General features: G+C 38.9%; 1 protein-coding gene across 9 annotated transcripts in view; it reads right to left on the bottom strand.

The window, feature by feature from the left end:
- The window catches only part of rnf44 (ring finger protein 44), a 148,901-nt gene that overhangs the window by 49,321 nt on the left and 74,761 nt on the right, over positions 1-24,819 (bottom strand). For all 9 annotated transcript variants that reach the window (XR_006313614.1, XM_043703738.1, XM_043703739.1 and 6 more), the window contains one exon: positions 4,011-4,204. Coding sequence is in view for 8 of the 9 variants with exons in the window: in XM_043703738.1 (XP_043559673.1) it covers positions 4,011-4,204 (194 nt within the window). In the remaining variant the exon portion in view is untranslated. The remainder of the gene's footprint in view (positions 1-4,010; positions 4,205-24,819) is intronic.

Raw genomic sequence — 24,819 nt, 5'->3', positions numbered from 1 at the left:
ACAGCTTTGCTTCACTTGGAGGTCGCCACTGATGATGTTACCTAGCCAGGTAATGAAACGTCTGGATATCAAATCTACAGCTCAGCGAGCAAACCTATACCCTAGCTTTGCAAAGTTGAACCAATCACAGTATTAACCAGATAGGAATCAAGAAAATGACTTGATATTAAGCAGTTTATTGCAAATGAAGTCGAAGGATTAGGATATTCGTCTTATGGATGTGGTGAGTTTGGAGACAGCAGAAGGAGACAGAAAGAACAAGAAAGAACGAGAAGACGAAAGAGTGAACAAAAATACACGTGAATGCGCCCACGACAGGGGAGAGCTTTGGCAAAACATATAGGTGAATATATGCTCTCGGTTGGAGAGAAAGAAGTCAATAACTTACTCTTGATACAGGAGAGGAGAAAGGGGTAGAAGGAGAAAGGTAGTTGCGGAAGAAAACAAAATCAATGAAGAAATCATTAAAAACAATCCTATTGTAATGAACCATTTGGGAGAAGAGAGGGAAGCCTAGCTGAGGTCAGTACAGTCAAATCAGATGTTGCAATGGATGAAGAAGCTTGGATTGCACCAGGTATAGAACTCTGTGCCTCAGCAATTCAAGGGAGCAAAGATGGAAGAGGGTATTGAGAAAAAGAGATAGGAAACCTATTTTACTGAGGGCAGCCAACAAACGTGGAGATGAGGAACAGGTGAGAAAATTAACAACTGCAGAGATACCATCACAAACAAAACGGTCAGCACAATGGGATGCAAAGATGCAAGTGTGTTTGCTTGTGCAGGCACACAGTAAGTGAGAGATAAGACAATACGGGATAAAGAAGATAGGAAAAGATATTGAGGAGATAGGAAATTAATAATGAATACAAGAACACAAGAGGTCACCTGGAAAGGTACACTTTGGAGAAAGCAGCGAGAACTCAGGAGAAAGGAATGAGTATGGAAACGAGATTTTACTTTTCACTGTTACTAAATGGATATATTTTTGTTTTCTGGAAAGGGACCTCCAAGTAGCTGATTGGTACTGAATAAAATAATATCAGTGTACAACAGATTGGAATTGCAAATAAAGGTTGCAAGCACTTATAGCCTCTAGTGCCTGCTGTACAATAAATATCTGCATAGAAAATAGGAAATCATCATGGCATCTGAAAGCCAAAGGCAAGGACTATTAAAATATTCTACAATAATGGTCATAGTACCAGCAGTAAGGAGCCAGATGGAGACTACAGGGTTGATCAATGTCATGTAACCAATAACAATTATGCACTGCATCTAATAGCAGAATGTTATTTATACAAGACCCCAGTGATATCCCTACGGTATGAGAAGGCTAGAGAACTGAATGCACAAATAGGAAATGAAATAAATCAAGAGAAATATTAAAGAATTCTGAAAACATTTCATTTAAACACAGTAGGAGCAAAAGAAGTTATATTTACATAGCATCTATCACACCCTAAAGACATTATAAACTGCTGAATTATAGTTGTTTCACATAGTTAATGGTGGCAGCCATGCTACATAGCAGAATTATGCAAAATTGTGACTGTTAAAATAATTGCAGCTTTGGTGGAGAGAGAACTTTAGTTGACATACCAGAAAATTTCCGCTGTTTTAAATGCTAGCAAAATGAGAAAACCTTGATTTACCATCTCTCTGGAGGCTGACACCTCCAACAATACAGCATTCCTTCAGAAACAAAGTGATTTCTCAATCAGGATGATATGCCACTTGGGGATGCTGGAGCAATGGGTGGCATCTTGGGACATGGAAGTACTTTTCTCATGGGGTGAGGAGGGTGAAGGAATGACCTATCTCGAGTGAGGAATTTAAGAGGGGAGCAGATTAGAGGTCCTTGGGCTTTAGGTGTCGAAACTGAAGGTGGGTACATGCTGTTGAAGATGTCTCAAGAGACTGCAAAGTCTCAAACTGCCTCCAAACTGGTTCACCTGAAACTAGGAATATAAACTCAATTTATAAAACAAGCCAAGAAAAGAACACGCAAATGACCAGCAATGCATTGCTAAAATGTTTGAAATTTGGAGGTGACTATCATAAGGGATCCCATAGAAGTGCAGGGTCTGCTAAGCATGTGTTGGCATGAATCTAACAGGAGTTCTCTCCCTCCAGAAAGAATATGTTACCTCTCACTAAATTTACTGCAATTCAACTCAGGATGTTACAAAAGGTAGAAGCAGGCAGGTGAATAACATCTGCATTTCAAGATGATATTTAATGGAGAGTTACGTACCAGATTGATCTACAGAGTATGCATGCATACAGCCTATAGCAAAGCGCTCCGCTGGACTGATATGTGACTTAGATAGGTGGAAACTAGCTACCAGTCAATTTCCCCAGGGATTGGCACTGGGGCCATTGCAATCTGTATCTTTATCTGCATGTCATGAAATTAGTTTGAAGAAATAAGACAAGTATTTATTTATTAAGTGGAAATGTTAAGAGAGTTAGAAAATGTTATTGGATTTTGGTGGATAGGTCATTTAGGCTCTCAGCTCAGGTGATCTAGATAGTAAAAGAGCATAAAAATGTTGAATACACGGCAAAGTGTGAGATGTACAAGTTTGAGGAGGTCAGTGAGATGGCATGTGAAAATCAGTTTTGTTTTGGTATCCATATTAGGGGAAAGATGAAGCATTTTTGATGGTGTTTGGAAGAGGACTGTGAAAGTTGACTTGTGAATTTCGAGGAGAGTTTTTGAGTAAAGTTATCTTGGGAACTGGAAAGTGTCCTAACTTTTGAACTTTTTACATTTACAACAGCTTGGAAACTTTGGCTCCAAGCAAGTTTGTCACACACGTGGTTGGGGCTAGGGAACAAGTTTTTAAAAAAAAGTATCAAAAGAAAGTGACAGGTTTTGTAAAAAAAACTTAATAATGGAGGTGGAAGAACAGAAAACCAAGACAGATTGGGAAAAAAAGGATAAGACCTTATAGAAAAGGAAATGCACGGCAAATGATTTCCGAGACATGGTGTGCAAACTGGAGAAACTTTTAAAAGGACAGGCCATCCGTTCTCTGCACAATGCCATAATTCAATACTCCTAATAAATACAAAGGGGCAATTTTAGATTTTAACTCATTACAGTGCAACCCCCGCAAACACAGAATTATTTTCTGCAGTTTCAGTTCCCCACGGCCCAAACATATTATAGGGAGCCTTCCAGAACCAAGGACTGGGGGCTGCCGGAAAGGTAAATTTCCCATTTAAATGAATGGGTTTGCTCGTATATGCGGTTTCAGGCTTCTTGGAACATATTCCCCGTGGTACAGGAAGACTACTGTACATTCTAATTTTTTAAAGATTTATTCATGAGAGGAGAGCATCACTGACTCAGCAATGTTTATTGCCCATCCCAAATGGCCCAGAAGGCAGTGAAGAGTCAATAACAATGCTGTGGGTCTGGAGTTACACGTAGGTTAGATTGGGTAGGGATGGCAGTTTCCTTCCCTAAAGGACATGACCGAACCAGATGGGTTCTTCTGACAATTGGCAATGGATTCATAGTCATCATTAGACTCCTGATTCCAGATATTTATTGAATTCAAATTCCACTATCTGTTGTAGCAGAATTCAAACCTGGGTTCCCTGAACATTAACTGGGTCTCTGGATTAACAGTCCAAATGATAACCACATTGGGCCATCATCTCCCCCATTTCTAGTAATGAAAGGCCTTGCTTTAAGAACTGACCCTCTATTGTGAAGTTGTAACATTGTACCCAATTACAATAGAACACAGCAATGACAGAACACTCCTCCTCAGCTATATGCTGTAACTTTCAAATCAACGTAGCAAACTTCAGTTGGAAAGGTGATACCTCAGGAATTCTCTTATAAGCCCCAGCGAAGTGATTTGACACTCTCTCGTTCAGACACTGATAGAAAATGCCAATTCTTTCAACTTCCATTCCCACTACTAACCAGCCCTGCACCAAACTGTATATGCCTTGAGAAGCTGGAAATGTACCTTTAATGTGGAACTCACCTTCTCCTGTGATGTGCTGGTGTATTGCACCGTTCCCCTGAGAATCGTCGCTGGTTGAAAGGGGCTGAGGGAGGCCGCCTATTCACTGTTATTTCCCATGGTCGCATTGGTGGCGTCTGAGGAGGAGATGCACTCTGGATCTCAAGGACAGAATGAGAGAGACGCCGGCGTTTTGGGCTGGGACTGTCGTCACTCTGCAAAGCGCAACGCAAGAAGAACAGATGTAATATAAGCACTACTGACATTTGCAAAGCAGACACGACAGCAAAGGAGATTTAACATTAAAAGAAATTGAAGAGTGGTTCTCCTAAGATTTCAGTATTGGTGGTGAATTTTGATCAAGAAATTATGGCATTAAAAGACACCAACATTAAAAAGTCATTTACAAAGTTGCGATTACAAGGAGTCACAACAAGTCAATAAAAGATGCAACTGCCTTTGTCTCACCTAGAGCACACAAAGTAACTCTAAAAGAAAACTGGGACAAGTCAGTATTTAACAGGATGGGAAATGGAATTCAGACCAAGTCATTGTTTAATCCTTTGACATTTTGTTCTCCAAATTAAATTAAGTTAGATTTTTAAACTAAACCAACAAGTCAGCAGGATGTCAAAAGCACTTGAATGGAATAGTAGTTTTTAAAAGCAGCAGCAGTAAGGAAACCTGCTTTGTAAGAAATGATTTTTTTTTGGTTTACGAAACACAAAAAGTGAGAGAGAATTGAAGTTTGCCAAAGGACTGCATGGAACATGAAGAGTGGATTGTGAAGAAAGGTAAATGGTAAGGAATAAGTGGTCAAAGCTTCAGAATCAGAAGAGAATCTGGCAGCACTTGGGAATGCACTTAATTGTAACAGAAAGATGATCATTGATAATGTATGATTCTGCATTTTCGGTACCTGGAATTTCCCACTGTTTAAATGTAAAAAAAAGATCCACAGACACTTCACTTTTGCTATTTAATTAATATTTAATACTTAAATAAGTGAAAAGGGTGATTTCATTCCTAGTAGCTTCAGGTCAGGATTTTGAGCAATAAATGATACAGAGATGATGATATGAGCAGCAGAGCTTTGCTTTTTAAATTAATGCAATTTGGTAATGAACACTTTCAGAACATGTTTTTCTAATTCAATGAAATTGAAATTTAATTATCAATCTACTGAAACTAGCTTCAGTCTCTCCTGGCTCAATACTCTTCCCAAGTTATTTTCCTTTAAAACAGAGAGCATTTCCTATTCATGTTCTCTGCCACTTCAAACAGTGTTGAACCTAGGCTGATTAACTTTATACTTGGTGAATTAAATAATCACCACTGCTGGCATATGTTTTCAGTTGTTGCATTCCCCTTTACAGTAAGTATATATGAATACATATTTTTTTAAATGTATACTTAAGGCAAAAAAATGTTTAAATATATTTACATCCTGCTGCCTCCTGGTTGGGTTTATGATTTTGACATTTTTGCTGAAGAACTCTCATTCTTTCATAACTATGATGCTGTGGTCTCTACACATTAATTTTCACTCCTTTCAAAAGCCTTTACAAAATCATATACGGCATCATTCAATATCTACTTGCCAAATAAACCGATCTTCTCAACTACAGTAGGCTCCTCAATTTATGGTTCTTGAAGTCCACATGCTAGGGATATTCTACTGCAGTGGTGGTATGCATTTACCTCTGAGCTAGGAGCCCCAGAGGTCCCACCTGTTCCAGAGCTTGTCGTAACAGGTCGCTAGAAAATGTAAAGTCCACACACTGCCTAAATATTAAGCATCCCATAGGTTACTGTTCATATTGTCGTCAAGTAATTCAAAGATGTCATCATGAAAATATGTTTTATGTCAAATAACAATTTTTCTATTTACAAACTTAAATTTAGTATTTAAAAACTAAAGATTTAAACAGAGGCTATAGATGATTTGGGCTCACAGCTAAAGATGGTTACACCCCAATCTGCATTACTTTCACCTCAAACTGTCGAGATAGCCTGTAAAACACAATGTCAATGGTTGCAGGTCAATGTTACAGACCCCCAACTCCTGTCCTCTCATCAAAGCAATCATCCAAGGTATTCAACTGCTGAAGACAAACTAGTAAGCCTGATCACAGAGCTGTAGTGGTGCAGTGGTAGTGTCCTTTCCTCTGACTTAGGAAACCTCAGTTCCAGTCCTACCTGTGCCTGAAGTGTAACATAACCTGTCTGAACATGTCGATTTAGAAAAGATGGACAATGGAACTATGGCTAAGAGAGCTTCTTAGGTAGAACCTAATCAGATTACCCATGGAATATGTTAACAACAGCCTTATTTAGATCCCTTGGGCAAGTGGAGAAATGTTATGTGACAAGCCAAGAAATGTTATGTGACAGTATCTATTCAAGTACTGTACCTGTTTATTCTGCAGAAAAGACGACGAGCAGCTGAGATGCAAAGAGAGAGGACACAGGTGGAGTCCATCCCTACCCTCCCTAATCCACCTTTGAAGCTTTGAACCATTTACTGACCGTGACCATCTCAGGAAATCCTTGATACTAACATTTCTAAGAAGAATTCAACTCAGCACCATGTTTCCAAAGGAAAAACCAAATTTACCATCCAAATCCTTTAAGTGGAAGCATCAGGAACAATGAAAAGACCCAATGCAATACCCAATGAATTCAGCCTGTCGTAGGCTGAATCACCAAACTACAGACAGTATATTCACTTAATTTCATGGACTCTAATCTATTAATGGATGCGTCTGAATATTGAGTTTGTGCTTGAGAGACAGACACAGACACACGCACACAGACACACGCACACAGACACACGCACAGACACACGCACACAGACACACGCACACAGACACACGCACACAGACACACGCACACAGACACAGAATAGTAAAATATTTTACAAAAGGTCAGAATGAATATAATGCAAATCTTTCTTTGTTAAACTGAAGAAAACCTACTCAATTAGTTCTGTTCTGACCACAGTACAACAACAATTATGTATTCACTAAATTAGTTGGATTAATTTACATAACAAAAACAACTTGCAGCAGTTAAATAAGATAATGGAAAAAGGGCAACGTTTGAGCCCTCCTGATCTGCTTGTATTATGGGTTTCCCTTATCCAGAAGCAGAGTGTTAGTGACACTTTCTGTCAAACCTCGATTCAGTGCAAGTTTCTGCTTATAGCAAAATATACACATCTGTAGGTCCTCAGAGGAATCTGTAATATCTCAGTGGAAAGTCATCATTTAAAAACAGTTCATTTGTACACAGGCGTAATTTTATACAACTGCTTATACTGAGTTTTTTTGGTAGGGAATGTTTTTGCTCATGTAGTTTGGGTGGGGGTGGGGGGTGGGGGGGGTGAGGAGAAAAGGCAGCTGAAAAGATAACTCATGATCACTGTCCGAACTCCAGAATGAGTCCCAAGGGCAGTCACAGCTGACCTGAGATGGTGAGAAACCCCAGAGTCGGGTGGGGGGTGGTTGGGTGAGGGTTGGAAGTGTGGAGGAGAAGGGGGTCTGAAGGACCAGGTGATGTCATGCAGGGGATGCAGAAGAGTTGAGTGGGGTGCCCTGTTGGACAGGTAATTCCATCACACAAATGAAGTACGAGAAATGAACTGGGAGCTTGGTATTCACTGATGCCAATTAAAGGGAGCAAATCACCTCAAAAAGGGAGGTGCACTTTTGCTAATGACTGTAGAGGAATGTAGTTAAAGGTCTCAAATGGCCAGAAGTAATACAGGCACATTTATAGTCTGCTGACAGGAACAGAATCCTGCTGACCTGAAGGAAATATGATGGCTGAAAACCATTCTGGAAATAACTTTGTTGCAAATGGCAAGTTTCAAAGCACATCAATGCCAGGAGCTTAGCTGCCGACAGATGATAACAAATGTTGAAATATCAAGGAAGAATTGAACTATCACCTTAAGTCACCACCATTCTGTTCAAAAACCAAAATCAGGAAAGAACGGTCAATCAAACAGGAATAAATTACTGCTGAATGAGATACCAGGAACCTGACTGATGGCTGTAACTATCGCAGAATGCTTGGTGGCAGCGAGTAAACTAAATCAAATGTTGGGATGTATTGAAGTCAATACTGAGCCAAGATAGTAGTCTGGTAATCCTGTCTGTTTGTTGGTGAGATTGTACTTACAACACTGGTTACAGTTCTGGTGGTTGCAGTGTGAAAAGATATTGTAGATAATTAAAGGATACATAAGAGTGCTCGAATTATGCAAGAAACATTCTGTAAATGGAGCAAGCTCTCATTGAAAAGAAAAAGCTAAGAGGTGACATAATTACTTTAGGATCCTATAAAGCACTCAATAAGTAGACAGTGACAAGCTATTTCACCTTGACCAGAACAACAGAATCAGAGAACGGTCAATCTATGCTAGGCTCTGCACAGAGACAGTGAAACAGTTAGCATGGATTCATTTAAATGCAAATTGAAAGACTTCTTTTTACAAGTAGCATTTTTGGAAAGAGTACATGAGTAATATTACTATTCAGATGCTTGGAGGAAAGTGTTAACTTTGAGCTATGATTCCAAGAGGTTTTCTTCATGCGATATCTTAGTCTGTTGATAACTAATTGATACAGATTGATGGCAATGATCAGAAATTCTCCTCACTATGCAACTGAAAGCTAGATTTTAAAAAATTACAAGATAGAACTGGGCCTTCTTTCGTTTCACATTTATAATTCTTCCTTCATCTCCGACAATCATTGAACCATTTCATTCGTCTTCCTCTTACTATTATTATAACATTCACTTCCTCACAAGGCTCACACATCTGCATCATTTCAGTATGTCAGGTACATTCTCGGAACACCTTACTGACACTGAAGTCTTCTCTTTCTTGCTGAGAATCTAGCAAAGGATGCTGATATCATGACACAACCTTTTCCTCTGGAAGAAAATGTGCTGGTCGTCATAGACACCATAGTACAGCGCGTGACAACGTGAGTGGTGATCTTGTACAGGGTTTCTTCACTTCTATCTTTGTTTGCCCTTCCTGCTGTCATCTCAACTTGCACGCTTTGCCTTACAGCTACTTTCAACTGCAAGTGATCTCTCTTTGTTCTTCCTTGATACCAAAAACACTTGTCCCTTTCCTTCATTCCAGATCAGGCACTGAATAGAACTTTAAAACTAGGAGCAGGAGTCTGCACCGTTGGAGAGAGTAATCCCATCCCACAAATGAAGTGCTAGGAATGAATTGGGAACTTGGTATTACTGATGCAATTTAATAGGCAGCAAATCACCTTGAAAAGGGAGGTGCACTTTTGCTAATGACTGTAGAGGAATGTAGTTAAAGGTCTAAAGGTCATTTGGTGCTCCTGCACCACATCAAGTTGACAAGGATAACCCAATAGATTATGTATCACTACTCAATCCAATCCTTTAGGATGCACTTGTGCAATATCATTCACAACCTCTTGATATTCCAAAACAATTTACAGCCAATGAACTAGCCTTGAAATGTAGTCAAATTCATAGTCAATTTGCTGGGTCCCTCAAATAGAAATAGTACCAACTGACTGGATAATCTGAAGGAGGGAATGGACAAATAAAAAGGGCTTCAGTGATGCAGCAATGAGAAAATTGCTGGTTTCTCTTAAACTATTTAAGTAATTAATGGCTACAATAAAAAAGGGAATTTCAGTAGCATGGCTGGAAGCATGAGTGAGGAGTTTAATCTATAGGGTGTTTCTGTGCATGACACCAACACCCCATAGTCAACCCTGGAGAATCTGACCGTCAACAGCTGCCATGCAGACCTGAGCTTGAACATGTCCTCTGCCTTAAGTGGCAGATGTTTGCTTTGCAAATGGACAGGGGCTTTCAAAATGACACTCATTTTCTGCCTGTTCTACTGTGGTTCATGTGGAAGTGGCAGTGATGCAAAGACAGCAGCACCTCTCACAGGATGTCAGTGCATCTGTTTCCTCACTGGTATTGGCAGGAGGTGCAATCATTCTGCCAGAAAGCTAGCTGAGCCAGAATTTTCAGTGGCTGGTCGAGAACTACAGTCTGCAACTGACCTGAGCCTTAAGCACCCCAAGTCGTCAGCTACAAGTGGCTCATGGGATCTCAGATGACTAACAGCAGCCTTCCATCAGTGGTGGATGGATGAGGGAATGCTTGAAGGGAGAGAAGCACCTCAGAGATGATTTAAATTTAGGACCATAATCTACAAGAATAACATGTATCCCATTACTCCTACGAAAGCATCTGCTTCTCCTCTCTTTACAAAATTGAGAACATTGAAATCAGCTTTGTTTGAATGGGACAATTGCTCAGAAGGAATAAAGACTGAACTGTAAAGTCAACTTTGAACTGGAAGCAAAGTGAATGTGCCCTCTCCAGTACAGATTTTATGTCAGTAGGATGCTGGTGATTGTAAATTTTGTCACACATAAGGAACCTTTGGTTAATCCTTTCTCTTAATTAAAAAGTGTTACAAGGATAGATGTGCTTAAACGGATACAATAATGTTTTATTTTCCTGCTACTTCAATTCAAATAGTGTGTGTGTCATGGACCCTATTAAAGCATTCCACTCTATGCACCAAAACAAAAATCACAAGTTAACTTTTTATGTAACTATATTAACGATAGCCTGTACTGCTGTAGTTCATTAACCCAAAATGGAATTTGGCATGTGCATGGTACAGTAATTAGCTACCAAAATTACAGAACAAACTTGACTCTTGCTAACCAGCTTGCGACAGTTCTGGGATCCAGTGTTTCTAACTAATTTCATCAGGAAAGGATTATGTCAAAAAAAAAAATCATCACCACATCCAAACAGGATTAGCACAGTTTTGTCCTTATAATAATTGGTTCAAATCTTAAATGAACATGCAGTAACACCAACTGATAACTCTGGAGGTGATTTATTTTCTTTAGAAATAGAATTAGAGAAGCAGTTCTTCTATTCCACCCACTGACCTACACAAACATACAACCCAGTAGCAAACCATACTTGCAACATTGACAGGAAGACATATTTGTGGAGCTCTAGAATTTATGAGAAACTTTTAAGACCACAGTTTGAGTTTAGTTATAACTCAATGTGCTCCAATACAAGGCTTCAAAAATCCTTGACATTAGTATAAGGCATCAGACCATCTGAAAATCTGCACCACCGAGCTTATCAATGGAAAAGAGAATGAATCCAATTACTTTATATTTCAGCAATGTCAATAGTCACACACAAACTTTCAGAGTTCACAAATGTCTTAAAATGTCAGCTACTTGTTTTTGTTTTTAATTTGTTTTATGATTGTGAGGTTTTATTTGAACAGAAAGTTAGTCACAAAAATACTTAATTACTAAATAGTTTTTGACCTTCAAGAAGCATTCAATGTACCCTTGTTTTAATATTTTTCTTTGTATTATCCCAAACATCATTGAACAGTTAGTAAACACAAAGCTACCTGCAGAATGAAAGCATACATGGGACAAAAAGAAATTGTAACTACCCAGTATTCAATGTTCCTTTTGTGAATGCACAGCTTATAAAGTATGCCATAAATCTATTGTAACATATTATTCTTCACTGCAAGAAAAAAAAAATCAGGGACATGCTGATTAGTAAAATTCAGATACAAGAACTAGAATCTTGAACACCATCTGAGAAACAGCCTTGGCTCCAATGTGTTTCAGGATTCCCTCCAAATGGTTGCTTGATCTTTCATAAAGTTGCAAGTTTGGAGCAAAAGAAACTGATAGATCCATCACACTGATGGCAGGAATATGAAGTACAGCAGCAACCAGTTTAACTTTTTAAAAAAATTCAGTAGATGCATATCTTTTTAATATGTTAAGGCACGATACACGCGGGTAGTACCTCATTCAAGTCATGTTCTACATGGTCTTATGAGAAAGCATTCAGGCCCGAAATATGGATCTACACATCATTTAAGACTTTTGACTATCTTGAAGCAGACCTGACTGGTGATGAAAGCAGAACAGTGCACGTACAAATCTGTCAGTGGCTACTAAACCATCCGAATTCATATTTATTCCTATTAGAAATAGTGAAACATGAGTGGAAAATGAAAGATATCACGTCTTATAAACTTCACCGTACAAGTGAAACATAAACCATCAGTTGACAATGTTTTCAGGCTCAGCCCTGAACTATGCAACTTGATTATTTGGCATTAGGAAACTGCAGTAATATCCTGCACCAAGTTGTGATGGCGATGAAGGGCTTATGCCCGAAACGTCGATTCTCCTGCTCCTTGGACACTGCCTGACCTGCTGCGCTTTTCCAACAACACATTTTTCAGCTCATGGTGATGACATCTCATCAGATTGCATACATTAACCAATGTCAACTCAAATTGCCAATTTCAGTCAGAGCAAAAGGATGGCTGGTGTGGAAGATGAAAACATTCTCACTCCTGCAAGTGGGACTGCTCTTCTGCTGTTGTGGTTATAGTTAACTCACATTATCTAAGCAGTTGGAAAAGGTTAGCCTGCACCATGGAAGTGCTGAATGTTGACATTAAATACCCAGAATGGAAAGAGACTTAATTCCCCATACAAACTCCTTCTATGTATTGCAGCTACAATAATAAATAGCTCCTTTGGGAAGTTCATTTTCATTATGAAAAGATGTAGTACTTCACACAGAAACACATTGCCATTTGTTAAAACCAGCCTCATGTCATCTTAGAAGTCAACATTCAGAAATCTTTTGGAAATCTACTTACAGCCAACCGTTTCTGAATGATTAAACATATATTAAATTGAGACGGCTGTGGGGAAAAAAAAGGGAATTTAGGTTTTAAAAATTAAAGGTTGGTAGTACAAAAATAAGGAAGCTTTTATAAAGGTTTACTGAGCCCCACCTTCCATTTGGGAAGGATGACAAAGTCCTTTGGGGAGCATGTGAAAAGCAAACCTACCAGACTGGTAGCCTGGATGCAGAGCTTATGTGGATAGACATTCTGGAACAGAGTTACAAAGTAAGGAGGATATTAATTTAAAACGAGAATGTAAAGAAGTTTCATTCCCCCCTCCCCGATAGTAGCAAATGTTTGGCATTCTCTGCCGGGGAGAGCTGTGGAGACTGATCACTAAGTATTTATTGAGGCGGAAAGTAAATTTTTGAAATATCAGGGAGTTGAGAGTTATGTTGGACTGGCAACAGGACTATGAGGAGTTAGCATTAAAGAAGAGATCAACTGTGATCTTATAGAATGGCTGGGTAAGGCTTGAGGGCCGAATGCACCGTGCTCTTATGTAGACAGTTGGTATGGTTCTCCTCAGAACAATAAAAGTAAATGGGCAATTTGACAGTATTGGTTACGGCACCAGAGCAGACATGAGGCAAATATGGTTTGGAATGCACTTGCATAAAGCAGATCCATTTGTAACATGCAAAAGGAAATTGGTTAAATACTTGGAAGAGGAAAAATTCACAGGGCTATGGGGAAAGAGCAGGGAGGTGATCTGGCTAAAATACAATGAATAAAGTATAAACATTATTGGTAATTTTGAAAAGGAATCAAGAAAAGTGGGGGCAGGTAAATAAAATAGACTGTAAGAAAGCGGAGAAGTTGAAGGCAAGAGGGATGAGTGCAAAAAAAAAGTGAATAGAAAAGCAGAGAAAGACAAGAGGGAGGAGGAAAAGAGACAAACACACATCAATATCTTTTATCAATGTTGTCATGAAGGTTGGTATTGTGCAAACTGAAGAATTCAGTATAAAAATTATGATTTTTTTCTCAAACCATGCAACTAAACTAGAAAGTCAAATATTTTCAATATTTTTGAGAAATGTATTTTTAATTTATTACACTCTGCCTCTCTCCTCAGATCTTCAATAAATATGTAACTAGACTTTAACACAGTATCAGTGATTGCAAATTTTATCCATCCTGTAGCTGTCTAGGTGCTAGTTCAGCTAACAGTGCACATGTTCCCACACTCAACCTACCAAAGAAAAACATCCTGAGGCTGATTTTTTTCTTTCCTGCTGCATTAATTAAACAAAACACTGAATAGTTACAAATCTATAAAGTCCTACAGCCATAGAACTACTGTGATAGGACTAAAGATCTGTGTACACAGGTGAGATATTACATTTACAACAGACCTCAGCTTGTACTTTGCAATCTGCAAACTTTTACAATCATATACAATGCATGGCATGAGCACTACCTTTCTGTACACTGTACAAAACTAGTGGCATCAACCTAACTATTGATGGGTGCTTATACAAAATAACCAACAGTTTATGTTTACATCATGTCTGTTCAGAAGAGAGTCCATAAACTTCAGCCACTTAAAACTAAATAGTCAACTGGTTTCAGTACCTGTTGTGAATGTCTCTGATCATCGATTTAAAATAGATTCAAATACAGAGTCATTGAGATGGATGGCACAAAATCAGACCATTTGGTCTAACTCGTCTCTATTCATATACCCATCCAGATGTCTTTTAAAATGTTCTAGTTGTACTAACCCCACTTCCTCTGGCAGCTCATTCCGAACATGCATCACGTTTGCGTGAAAAAGTTGCCTCGTAGATCTCTTTTTAATCTTTCCCCTCTCACCCTAAACTTATGCCCTCTTGCAGCAGACTCCCCAACCCAGGAGTTAATCTTCCTATCCATACCTCCCATGATTTTATAAACCTCTACAAGGTCACCCCTCACCCTCCAACACTCCAGGGAAAACAGCCCTAGCCTATTCAGCCTCTCCCTGCAGCTCAAAGCCTCCAATCCTGGCAACATCCTTGTAAATCTTTTCTGAACCCTTTCAAGTTTCACAATATCCATCCTATAGGAAGGAGACCAAAACTGTCACAATATTGCAGTTCTAAGATAGAAGTGTGGAAACAGGTTATTCAGCCCATCAAGTCCACACCAACCCTCCAAAGAGCAGCCCACCCAGCTACCCCTCCCCCCCGCCATACTTATACCGATATATATTTGTGAGAAAAGAAACAGGCCTCTGAGAGCCAGAATTAATTTTATTTTTGAGATACGTAGTGCTCAAAACTGCTTTTATACATTGTTGCAGAGTCAACAATGTGGAGGAGAGGCAGATGCAATTCCACAACACAAGATCAGGTAACTGAAGACACAACTGCTGCAATGGTCAGATTAAAATGGTAGGAATGCAAGATGGTACAGTAAGCATTTCCAGAGGTTAGCGATGGGTGGGAGTCAGGGGTGGGCCAGAGGTAGTGTGAAGGATTTTGAAAATGTAAATGCGTGCGAGTGAGTCTGAAAGCCAAGGTGGGGGGGGAGGAGGAGAAAGGAAACACCAATATTGGATCGCAACAACTGAGAAAGAGTCAGGCTAAGCAGAACAGTCTTAAATTATCTGGGGCTTAGGGTGATTAGATGATCGGAGTCGGACACCAGCCATCAAGTAATACGGAGAGGTGAAGGTGAAATAAGACAAGAATAAACTCTACTGATGTGCGCAGTAATGATGGGGTCAGGTTGTATAACAGGGATGCAAGTATAATGATCTTTGTAACAGAAGAATACGAAACATGAATGATAGGATAGGTCAGTTTATCTAAAGCAGTAGCTAGATGGGGTAAAGTTCATTGGTAGGGATGCAGAATTAATGCCAGGTACAAAGATGTTGAAATGGAGATGCACCAAAGTCCAGACTGCAGACGAGCAGAAAGAAACTAACTACAGCGATTCAGTCAATGGAAAATACTGACAGGCAGAGCTGTATGTGGATTGTGAACCCATTTTCCACAATGTCGATCAAAGAGAGGATAGATACTTGAAGGACTCTGGAGTGAACAGTATATGGACAGAAATAGAAGCCATTATAGTAGATACTGTGGCTATGACTAGAGTGGATGCAAGTACGGACCATCTCACCGAAAAGGACAACAATGGAGAGGTATGAAAGAGGAGTATCAATAGTTACAACGCACTCAAGGATGGATAAAACACAACTGATCACACAGGATATTATCTGCAACATTGACAAAGACTTCTGTGATGTGGAAGGAAAGAACTTCATTTAGGTTTGCACGTTACTGTGCAAAAAAAGACTTCAACGAGATCCAGGTTTCAATAATCCATAAAAAGAGTCAAGGATGACAAGGTAGTTCTTTATACTTCAACATGCAGATAAACCTTTGTAACAGTATTTGTGGGGAACATTGCCTGATGTTACATCCTTCTACTGTTGAGGCCAGAACCAGGATTATTCTTTGAGATTTACGTACAAGAAGCAAAAGAATATGCCAGGATGTGAGGTCAAGATTGCGGTGGCACATATTGTCACAAATACCCAGATTAGCACTGCTGGAGCTGTCCTTAGTCTGGTCAGCAGCAGTTATCCTACACTACAGGAGAACACCTGCATGGTCGAAACATAATGTCATTCACAGAGACTTGACAACGGTCACTTTTCCCAATGACATCACGGTTGACAATGTTTACAACCAATTAGGTTCTTGAGAGAAAGAGCAAGAGTGTTAATTCACTCAATAGCTAATACAGACCTAGACTGACAGCTTCATCCTGTAGGCCAGCTTAGGCAATGGTAGTACTACTCTAGGTGGACTTTAGCTTCCTCACCCAGTGTACTGTGGTTTCCCTCCAAATGTTGTTCCACATGGAGGAGGTGCTGACCAACAAGAAACTCCTTGATATTATCTGATCCAATATTATGAATTTGAGTAAATGTTGACATCTGCCAGGTACAGCATGACCTGACTAAAGCAGTGTGCCACCTCCTCCAAACGTGGAAAATTCAAAGAATGTGGGAGTGGCAGTTCAAAGTATGAATATTACTTGACTGGACTGTAAGGTTAAGTCAGCTCAATTAGAACACAGCTATTATGGAAGACGAACCTGAAAGGTTTACCCAGGGCTTACAGCAGTTTTGAGCTTTGAGCATGTTTGGGTCTTTGCCAAAAGGCTTGTCCAACTTTCACCTTATTCAAAATCACAGCAATTGCTCACAATGTTGTGGTTTGCCTGGCTACTTCAGATGGCATTAAGTCAAAAGCAGTGTGTGGGCTTGGAGATACATGGAGAAAGGAGATTCACTTTCCTGAAGAACATTTGTGTTTTAACATTCATCTCTAAACTTCCAGAGATAAGTTGAGGGCCACCATGAAAAATACTAAAACCAGTGGACTATCAAACCAAATTAAACGGGACACAAAAACAGGTGGAACGATAAATTGTAAAGAAGAAGAAAGAACCACACAAATGGATATAGATGGTTAGGAGAGTGAGTCAAAATGTGGCAGATGGAGTTCAACATGGATAAGTGCAAGAACATACATTTTGGTCAAAAAATTGGGTAGATGACCTATTATCTAAATGGTGAGAGACTTCTGGTACTCCAGTGCAGCAGGATCTGGGTGTCCTCATTAAAAAGAGTAGTCAGACCCTTTTATATCATGGTGGCCCACAAACGCACCAACACACTAAAACAGCATCTAATGAACTTGAAAGACCCTATACAGACAACAAGCAAAACTAATGTCATTTACAAAATACCTTGCAAGAACTGCAACAAACACTACATTGGACAAACGGACAGGAAACTAGCCACCAGGATACATGAACATCAACTAGCCACAAAATAAAAGACATAACCCACTCTCACTGCTTACATACAGATCAGGAAGGACACTTCGACTGGGACAACATATCCGTACTAGGACAAGCCAAACAGAGTCACGCACGAGAATTCCTAGAAGCATGGCATTCCAACCGGAACTCTATCGTTGACTTGGATCCCATTTACCACCCCCTGAGAAAAAGAACCGGAAATAACATCAGCATAGGAAATGATGTCACCATCCCAAAATCACCCAAACATATAAATAGAAAACGGGCTACACCACCAATGCTTCATCCAGAGGCTCACTGAAGATGTTACCTAGTGTGGTGATGAAATGTCTGAAAACGAATCTTCCAGCTCAGCGAACAAACCTCCATCCAGAAACTTAAACTGAGCTACAAATCTTCTCAAAACTCGTGAGCTAAAGGAATAGAATATAAAGTTAAGGAAGTATTGTTACAACTATACAAGGCATTGGTAAGACTGCACCTGGAGGACTGTGCACAGTTTTGGTCTCATAATTTGAGGGAAGATGTAACGGCTTTGGAGCCAGGAAAGCAGAGGTTCACTAGATTGATTCCAGAGATGAGGGATTTGTGGTATGTAGAGAGATTGAACAGTTTAGGCCTATAGTCTCTGGAAGAATGAGAGGAGATCAAATTGAAATATTCAAGATGATAAAAGGTGTGGACAAAATAGATATGGAGCAGATGCTTCTTAGAACGAGAGGTCATAGTCTTCCAATAAGGAGTAACAAATTTTAAACAGAGTTGAGGAGAAATTACTTCTCCCAAAGGGCTGTGAATCTGTGGAATTTGCAACCTCAAAGTGTGGTGGATGCTGGGACAGTGAGGAAATTTATAGGAGGAGTTAGACAGATTTTTAATTGGTAAGGGGTTGAAGGGTTATGGGGAGAAGGCAGGAAAATGGAGGTGAGGAGCATATCAGCCATGATCGAATGGCAGAGCAGACTCAATGGGCTGAATGGCCTAATTCTGCTCCTATATCCAGACGGCAATGTATAAAGTTGAACTCATTATCATCTTCCCTGGTTTGCCCAGATTTACCATGTAAACTTCAGAAATGGAAGTATTATTGAAGGATGAACAGCACTGTTCAACCATATCCTGATTGTGGATCAGTGAGTTTGATACCTAAGTTGAAGGAGAAACTTAGCAAGAGGAAAAAACAGTAGAACTACTTTTGCTAACAATGTGAAAATGTAATTACAATTAAGGATGCCAAACATGGCCAAATTCAAAAGGCATAACTATAAATATGTAGAAATCCAAAATCAGTATACAAAGTATAAACAATGTTATATTGAGATACTGATTAAAATACCATTGCACAGTAATAGAGTGTGCAGGAAAAAGCTGTTCACCACAAAAGTTCTTAACAACTGTTGCTAATAAATAGTTGGGCTTTAAATGAGTTTTCAAATTGCCTTATGTGCCTATCCAATTAGACTGTAAATGAACATTCTAACTTTATTTTCAATTGTGCATCAAAGACCTAAATGATTAGCAAACACCAGTTACGAATGTGCTATTCCAGCTAACATTCAAACCTAATCGACTCTCTTGCATTTTTGATCACTTCAGTTTCTCCCAACGCCACTTGGCTGGGTGACTTTACTGAACATGGCAACATTTGTTCATGTAATAGTCAAAAGATTAATTATGCATCTTCATTATCACAGACCTGCGGTCTTAATGCAATGCAGCATCATGACCATTTACTTATGCTGGTTAGAAATTTAATGCAATTCTATCAACAGTTTCTTTGGGGGTTATATTGCAATAAGAAATGGTTCAGGATAAATTTATTAATCATTCTGGCATCAACTACCTGGCAGGTGAACTTGAGTGCTTCACAATGGATGAGTTTGCATGCATTTTGGGAGCTATGCGATCCAAAAGAGGAAACAGCTTTCTTCGTTAATTGACCGATTATAATTCAGTCTTATTCCTGAACTCATCAATACAGGTTGCTTTAGAGGCCCAAAAACAAATTCTCATTAAATCACTAATCACATTTGCAGTATACTCTATGTACAAATGTAAAAGGGAAAAAGTACTTTCTTTACATGGTTGATGTCTCAAAACACTAACAAAAAACTTTTGAACTGTGTCACTGTTGCAGTATGGCAGCAATTTCCAACAGCAATGAGGCAATGGCCAGACATTAGAAAAAGCATAATGTTGATTGGGGATAGGTATTAGTCAAAATACTAGGGAAACATCCTTACCCTTTCTTTGAAATTGTGCCATGTATGATCTACTTTATCCAACAGAGAGCAAGCAGGTCCCCAGTTTAATGTTTGACTAAAAGATGCCACATCCTGCAGTGCAACTCCCCCTCAGTACAGGACTGGAGGGTGGGCCTAGATTTGTGCGCTCATACCCTGGAGTGTGACTTGAACCCTGAACTTGGAGGAAAGAGTTCTCACTGGGGGTGAATGGGAGGGAAGAGAGAAAAAACAAAATTTTTATTCTATGATGCAAGAAATTTATTTTCAATTCTGCCAGAGACTACATGGGATCTTCTTGATGTTACAAGTCATGGCTCGGGAGTGCATTACATTGATTTCTTATCTTGAAGTGTGCAGAGACAGATTTGGCAAAAAAAAACTGGAGGTGTTCTGGAAACAAACAGGAATTGATCTTTACTAATTCAACCATTCATAATCCAAATGGAAAAAAAAGGTTAAAAAAGTTTTTGTTTTAAGATTGGCATTTCTTCTAAGTAATTAAGTGAACAATCTAGTCAGTTCTGGAATGACGCTGTGACACTTGGGTATTTTAGGGCACGAAAAACAATCAAAAGCAAAATTTTTAAAAAATGAAAACTTACATTATCCCTGTGAAGATATTAGCAATTTCACAACTGTAGGCTCGTACTTCTAAACGCAAGACAATACTGGAAGAAGTGCTAGAATTTCAGACTACTCTCAGAAATCCCATAAACTAGTTTGTGGGTGCACTTATTGCAGAGCCCCACTGATTCTCTCAGAAGAGAAATATTATCTTGGAGAGAGTAAAATTTTGGTAAAATGCAGAGCATGTCAAAGTTACAATTCAAGATGATCAATATACAAAATAAACATCACATTCAGATTTCCACCAAGAGGCATGTTTCACATTAAATTTACGTGAGGCAATAACACTTCAACAATTTTACTGTCTGGAATGTGCACTTGAAAACAGTTCAAGTATCTCCTCTCTCGGCTTAAAGCAGAGGTTCTCAAACATTACTTAATAAGCAATCCCATCCAGATCATCCAGCTGCTTCCTGCCAGCCAACAGGTTTAATATTTTAACCCCTTGAATATCCATGCATTATAAAAATGTATAAAATACAGTATATGTATACAACTAAAGCAACATTCAATAGTACTGCCATCAATGCCACAAATAAAGTTATTTGTTTGAGCATTGGTGCATAATATTTGGAATGATAATGATAACAATCCTCTGATTTCATTGAGGGATGAAAATCCATTTTTACAGTTAAGATCTAGAAAGTGGTATCAAACATCAAAAGCTCTGCTTGACAACTAGGGGAACCCAAAACATTCGTCAAATTATCATGTGTCATATACAACAAAGAAAGCCAGCCAATTTAGTTCTGAGCTCAGTTAGATCCAACAGATGCTGGACAAATGAAACCGCATTGGTTTAATGGAGATTGGAGGCAAGAGTTCACTACATCACTGTCGCTTCATTTTTAATGCTACATTAAGTAAATTATCCACTTTATGAAAGAAATTCTTGCAGTTTTAAAGCTTTGTCTAAAGACTAATATAAAATTGCAATAAATAAATATTATATAACTTGCACTGAGATGTGGTTCTCTATCTGCCTTCTCTGGTGCTGTAACAGATTCTGTAGCACTCTTTCAAAAAGAAGATAGAGGAGAGTTATTCCCAGCAGGGCAAAAAGGCACTGAAGTGGGTGATTACCCATGATCTACCTTGAATGATAAGCAGGCTCAACTGGCTGAACGACTTAATCCTGCTCTTAAATTCTGACAAATACTTATTGCCCAATCAACATCGCACTATTGCTTGCTGGGGATTTTTTGTGCACAAAGTAGCTGCTACATTTCAACACAGTCAACTGTTCAAAAGTTTTTATTGGCTGTAAAGAACCTAGATGTCTGATGATTGTGAAAGATGCCGTACTAATGCAAGGTTTTGTTCTTTTTGACAATTCCTCCCATCTTTCCCCAAGAGATGGCTTGTGCATCTGTACCACAGTTTAGAAACACCTGTTCCATTGGATGTAAATTATACATATATCAGCACAGAGACTTCAATGTCAGCACAAAGCAAATTCTGTTCTATGTAGGTACTGAACAGTGATATGTTAATGGCTGTTAACAGCAGCCATAGCACATTGAACTGGGAGTGAAGAATTCAAAACCACTGTTACACTGAAGCTATAGTCTCCTGCAGTTCACCTTCAGGAAGGAAGATGAGTGAACAGCCGTGACACAACAACATGAACACAATGGTATCATTTGATTCAGCTCTCCCACTATGCAACTAAAAGCTCACCAAGAAAGTGTGTGTTTGACCAATTAAAGTTTAAGCTTGCTGATTAGATAGTTTTAGATATTAAGCTCTTTCTTCTGGCGAGTACCCTCTTGAGCATCATGATAGCATTGCACAGATGTTCTGTTTTTGCAGTCTCTAGAAGCTGCACACACTGAATCCAACAAATTCATTTCAGGTATTAGAGGTAGAAGCATTGACCAAATGACTTTACAGCAGATCTAGAATGAAAACAGACAGTATTTGCTTTTAGTATAGCCTTTCCTCAAAAATTCAACCACACTCCAGAATGTACTTAAGGCCTTCATTCTTGACCTAAGTTAAAGTTAAGTTAAATCAAAACCCTGTCTGTCCTTAGTTGGATGTAAAAGATCTTACAGCATAATTAAAAAGCAGAAAAGTTTTGTAACGTACTGATCAATATTTATATGTCAACCACAGTGCTTCAAAAAACCTTATTGTATATTCCTGTGTGCAAATTGGTTATTGCATTTCTTGATGTTTCAACTTTGTGGATGAGAAATACATTTGAACATACTGATGATACAAAAAGAAGTGTACACTGACTGAACTGGAATATCCTCAACTCAGCTCCTAATGGCCAAAACTGTGTTTCAGCAGTGATATTGACAATTTCAGAAATGGACGCAACTTTCTGTTGGAAACAAATTCATTCTATAGGCTTCACATGTTACAGTTTAAGATACATTGTTGCACAATAGGAGTTTTACTCTGCAGCTGGCCTTTGTGTATTAGTTTAACCTGTCACAAGTAGAGAGCACTCCATCCAGATTAACGAACAGCCCTCACCTTAAGGAACAATGGATGGGCTCGGATGTTTCCTTTCTCTTGTAGAATTCCTTGTGCTTATTTACTGTGCTCGACCCTAAGTATAAGGCTGCAGCTTTGCACATATCCAGTTATCATTATGCCAGAAAATATCGTATTCCCTCTTCAGATTACTGAACTCTGCCTCCACTGTGGTCCGGTGAAGTTTATTCAACAATATCTATGCAAGTTACTTCATCTAATCCTCCTTCTGAGCTTCAGTGCACCTACCAGATTATAAAGCTTTTGCTCAGTTTATTTGGATGCAATTTTTCTAGGACTGTTAAAATCTTGCAAACTTTGACAAACTTTTTTGACAAACTTGTTAAAGACAAACTTCTCGTCTTTAAATATAAACATCCCCAGTATCCGCAATCTTTTCCAAATCAGGCATTTATTCCAATTCATGAATTCAGTTGTTCTTTGTATGCTTTAACAGACAGGTTGTCAGTGATCAGAACTATGAAGGATGCCTCAAGGAAAATGTGTTATCAACTATTTTTCTTAAAACAAAATAATTTATAAGTACATTCTATTTCTGAAAGTATTTTTCAAAACAGGGCCAGCATCTTATGCAAAGGGAATACATTTGGATTTTGGTTAAGATTTGAAAACATTTTATCTGGCAAAGATACATTGTAGCTACAAAAGAACACACATTTCAGCATATGAACAATCATTGGGTAAGGTATAAACTGGGATACAGCCAAGGCTTGTCCCATTTAGATTCAGCCATTTACTATCAGCCATCTACCATACCACAGGAAATTCTAACATGCAGCTGTGGTTACTCGAGATATCGCTGAATTATTTTTGAATAATTCCTTTCTGTCTGGGGTACATAACTCTGAATACCGCTGGAAAGAGTAAATCATTCAGCCTGTTCTCCGCATGTGACCAGAGGAGATCCTTTGTTCAATATGAAACATGAGACATTCATGTCATCATGTCATACAGCACAGAAACAGACCCATTGGTTTAACCAGTCCATACCAACTATAATCCCAAACTAAATTAGTCCCACCTGTGTGCACTTGGCTTATATCACTCCAAATATTTCTTATGTACTTATCTATAATGTCTTTTAAATGTTGTAATTGTGCCTGCATTCACTACTTCCCCTAGAAGTTCATTCCACATACGAAATGTAAAAAAGTTGCCCCTCACCTTTTTTAAAATCTTTCCTCTCTCCCGTTAAAAATATACTCCAGAGTCTTGAAATGCCCTACCCTAGGGAAAAAGATACCTGGTATTCACCTTCGCTGTACCCTCATGATTTTATAAACCTCTATATAATTACCCTCAACTGTCCTATACTCCAGTGTAAAAAAGGTCTCATCCAGTCTCTTCGTGTAACTCAAACCCTCCATTCTCAGCAACATCTTAGTAAATTGCTTCTGAACCCTCTGCAGCTTAACAACATCCTTCCTATAACAAGGCGCCCAGAACTGGACCAGAAGAGACCTCAACAGAGCCCAACTCCTATACTTAAAAAGGTCTGTGCAATGAAGGCAAGCATGCTAAATGTCTACTTAACCATCCAGTCTACATGCGACACTAACTTTAAAGAATTATCTACCTTAAACCCAAGTCTCTTTGTTCTATAACACTATCCAAGGCCCTACCATTAACTGTATAAGTCCTGCTGTTGTTTGTTTGCCAAAATGCAATACCTCACATTTATCCAAATTAAACTCTATCTGCCACTCCTCAGCTCATTGTTATTGACATAAATATGGTATTAACTGGTCAAATGTGGACCCAGCACTGATCCCTATGGAACACTGCTGGTCACAGGCCTCCAGTCCAAGAAACAAGCCTCCTCCATCAC

The sequence above is a fragment of the Chiloscyllium plagiosum genome, chromosome 14 (assembly GCF_004010195.1).
Source record: "Chiloscyllium plagiosum isolate BGI_BamShark_2017 chromosome 14, ASM401019v2, whole genome shotgun sequence".
Taxonomy (NCBI): Eukaryota; Metazoa; Chordata; class Chondrichthyes; order Orectolobiformes; family Hemiscylliidae; genus Chiloscyllium; species Chiloscyllium plagiosum.
The sequence above is the reverse complement of the archived record's forward strand: the minus strand, read 5'-3'. Positions and strand labels throughout refer to the sequence as shown.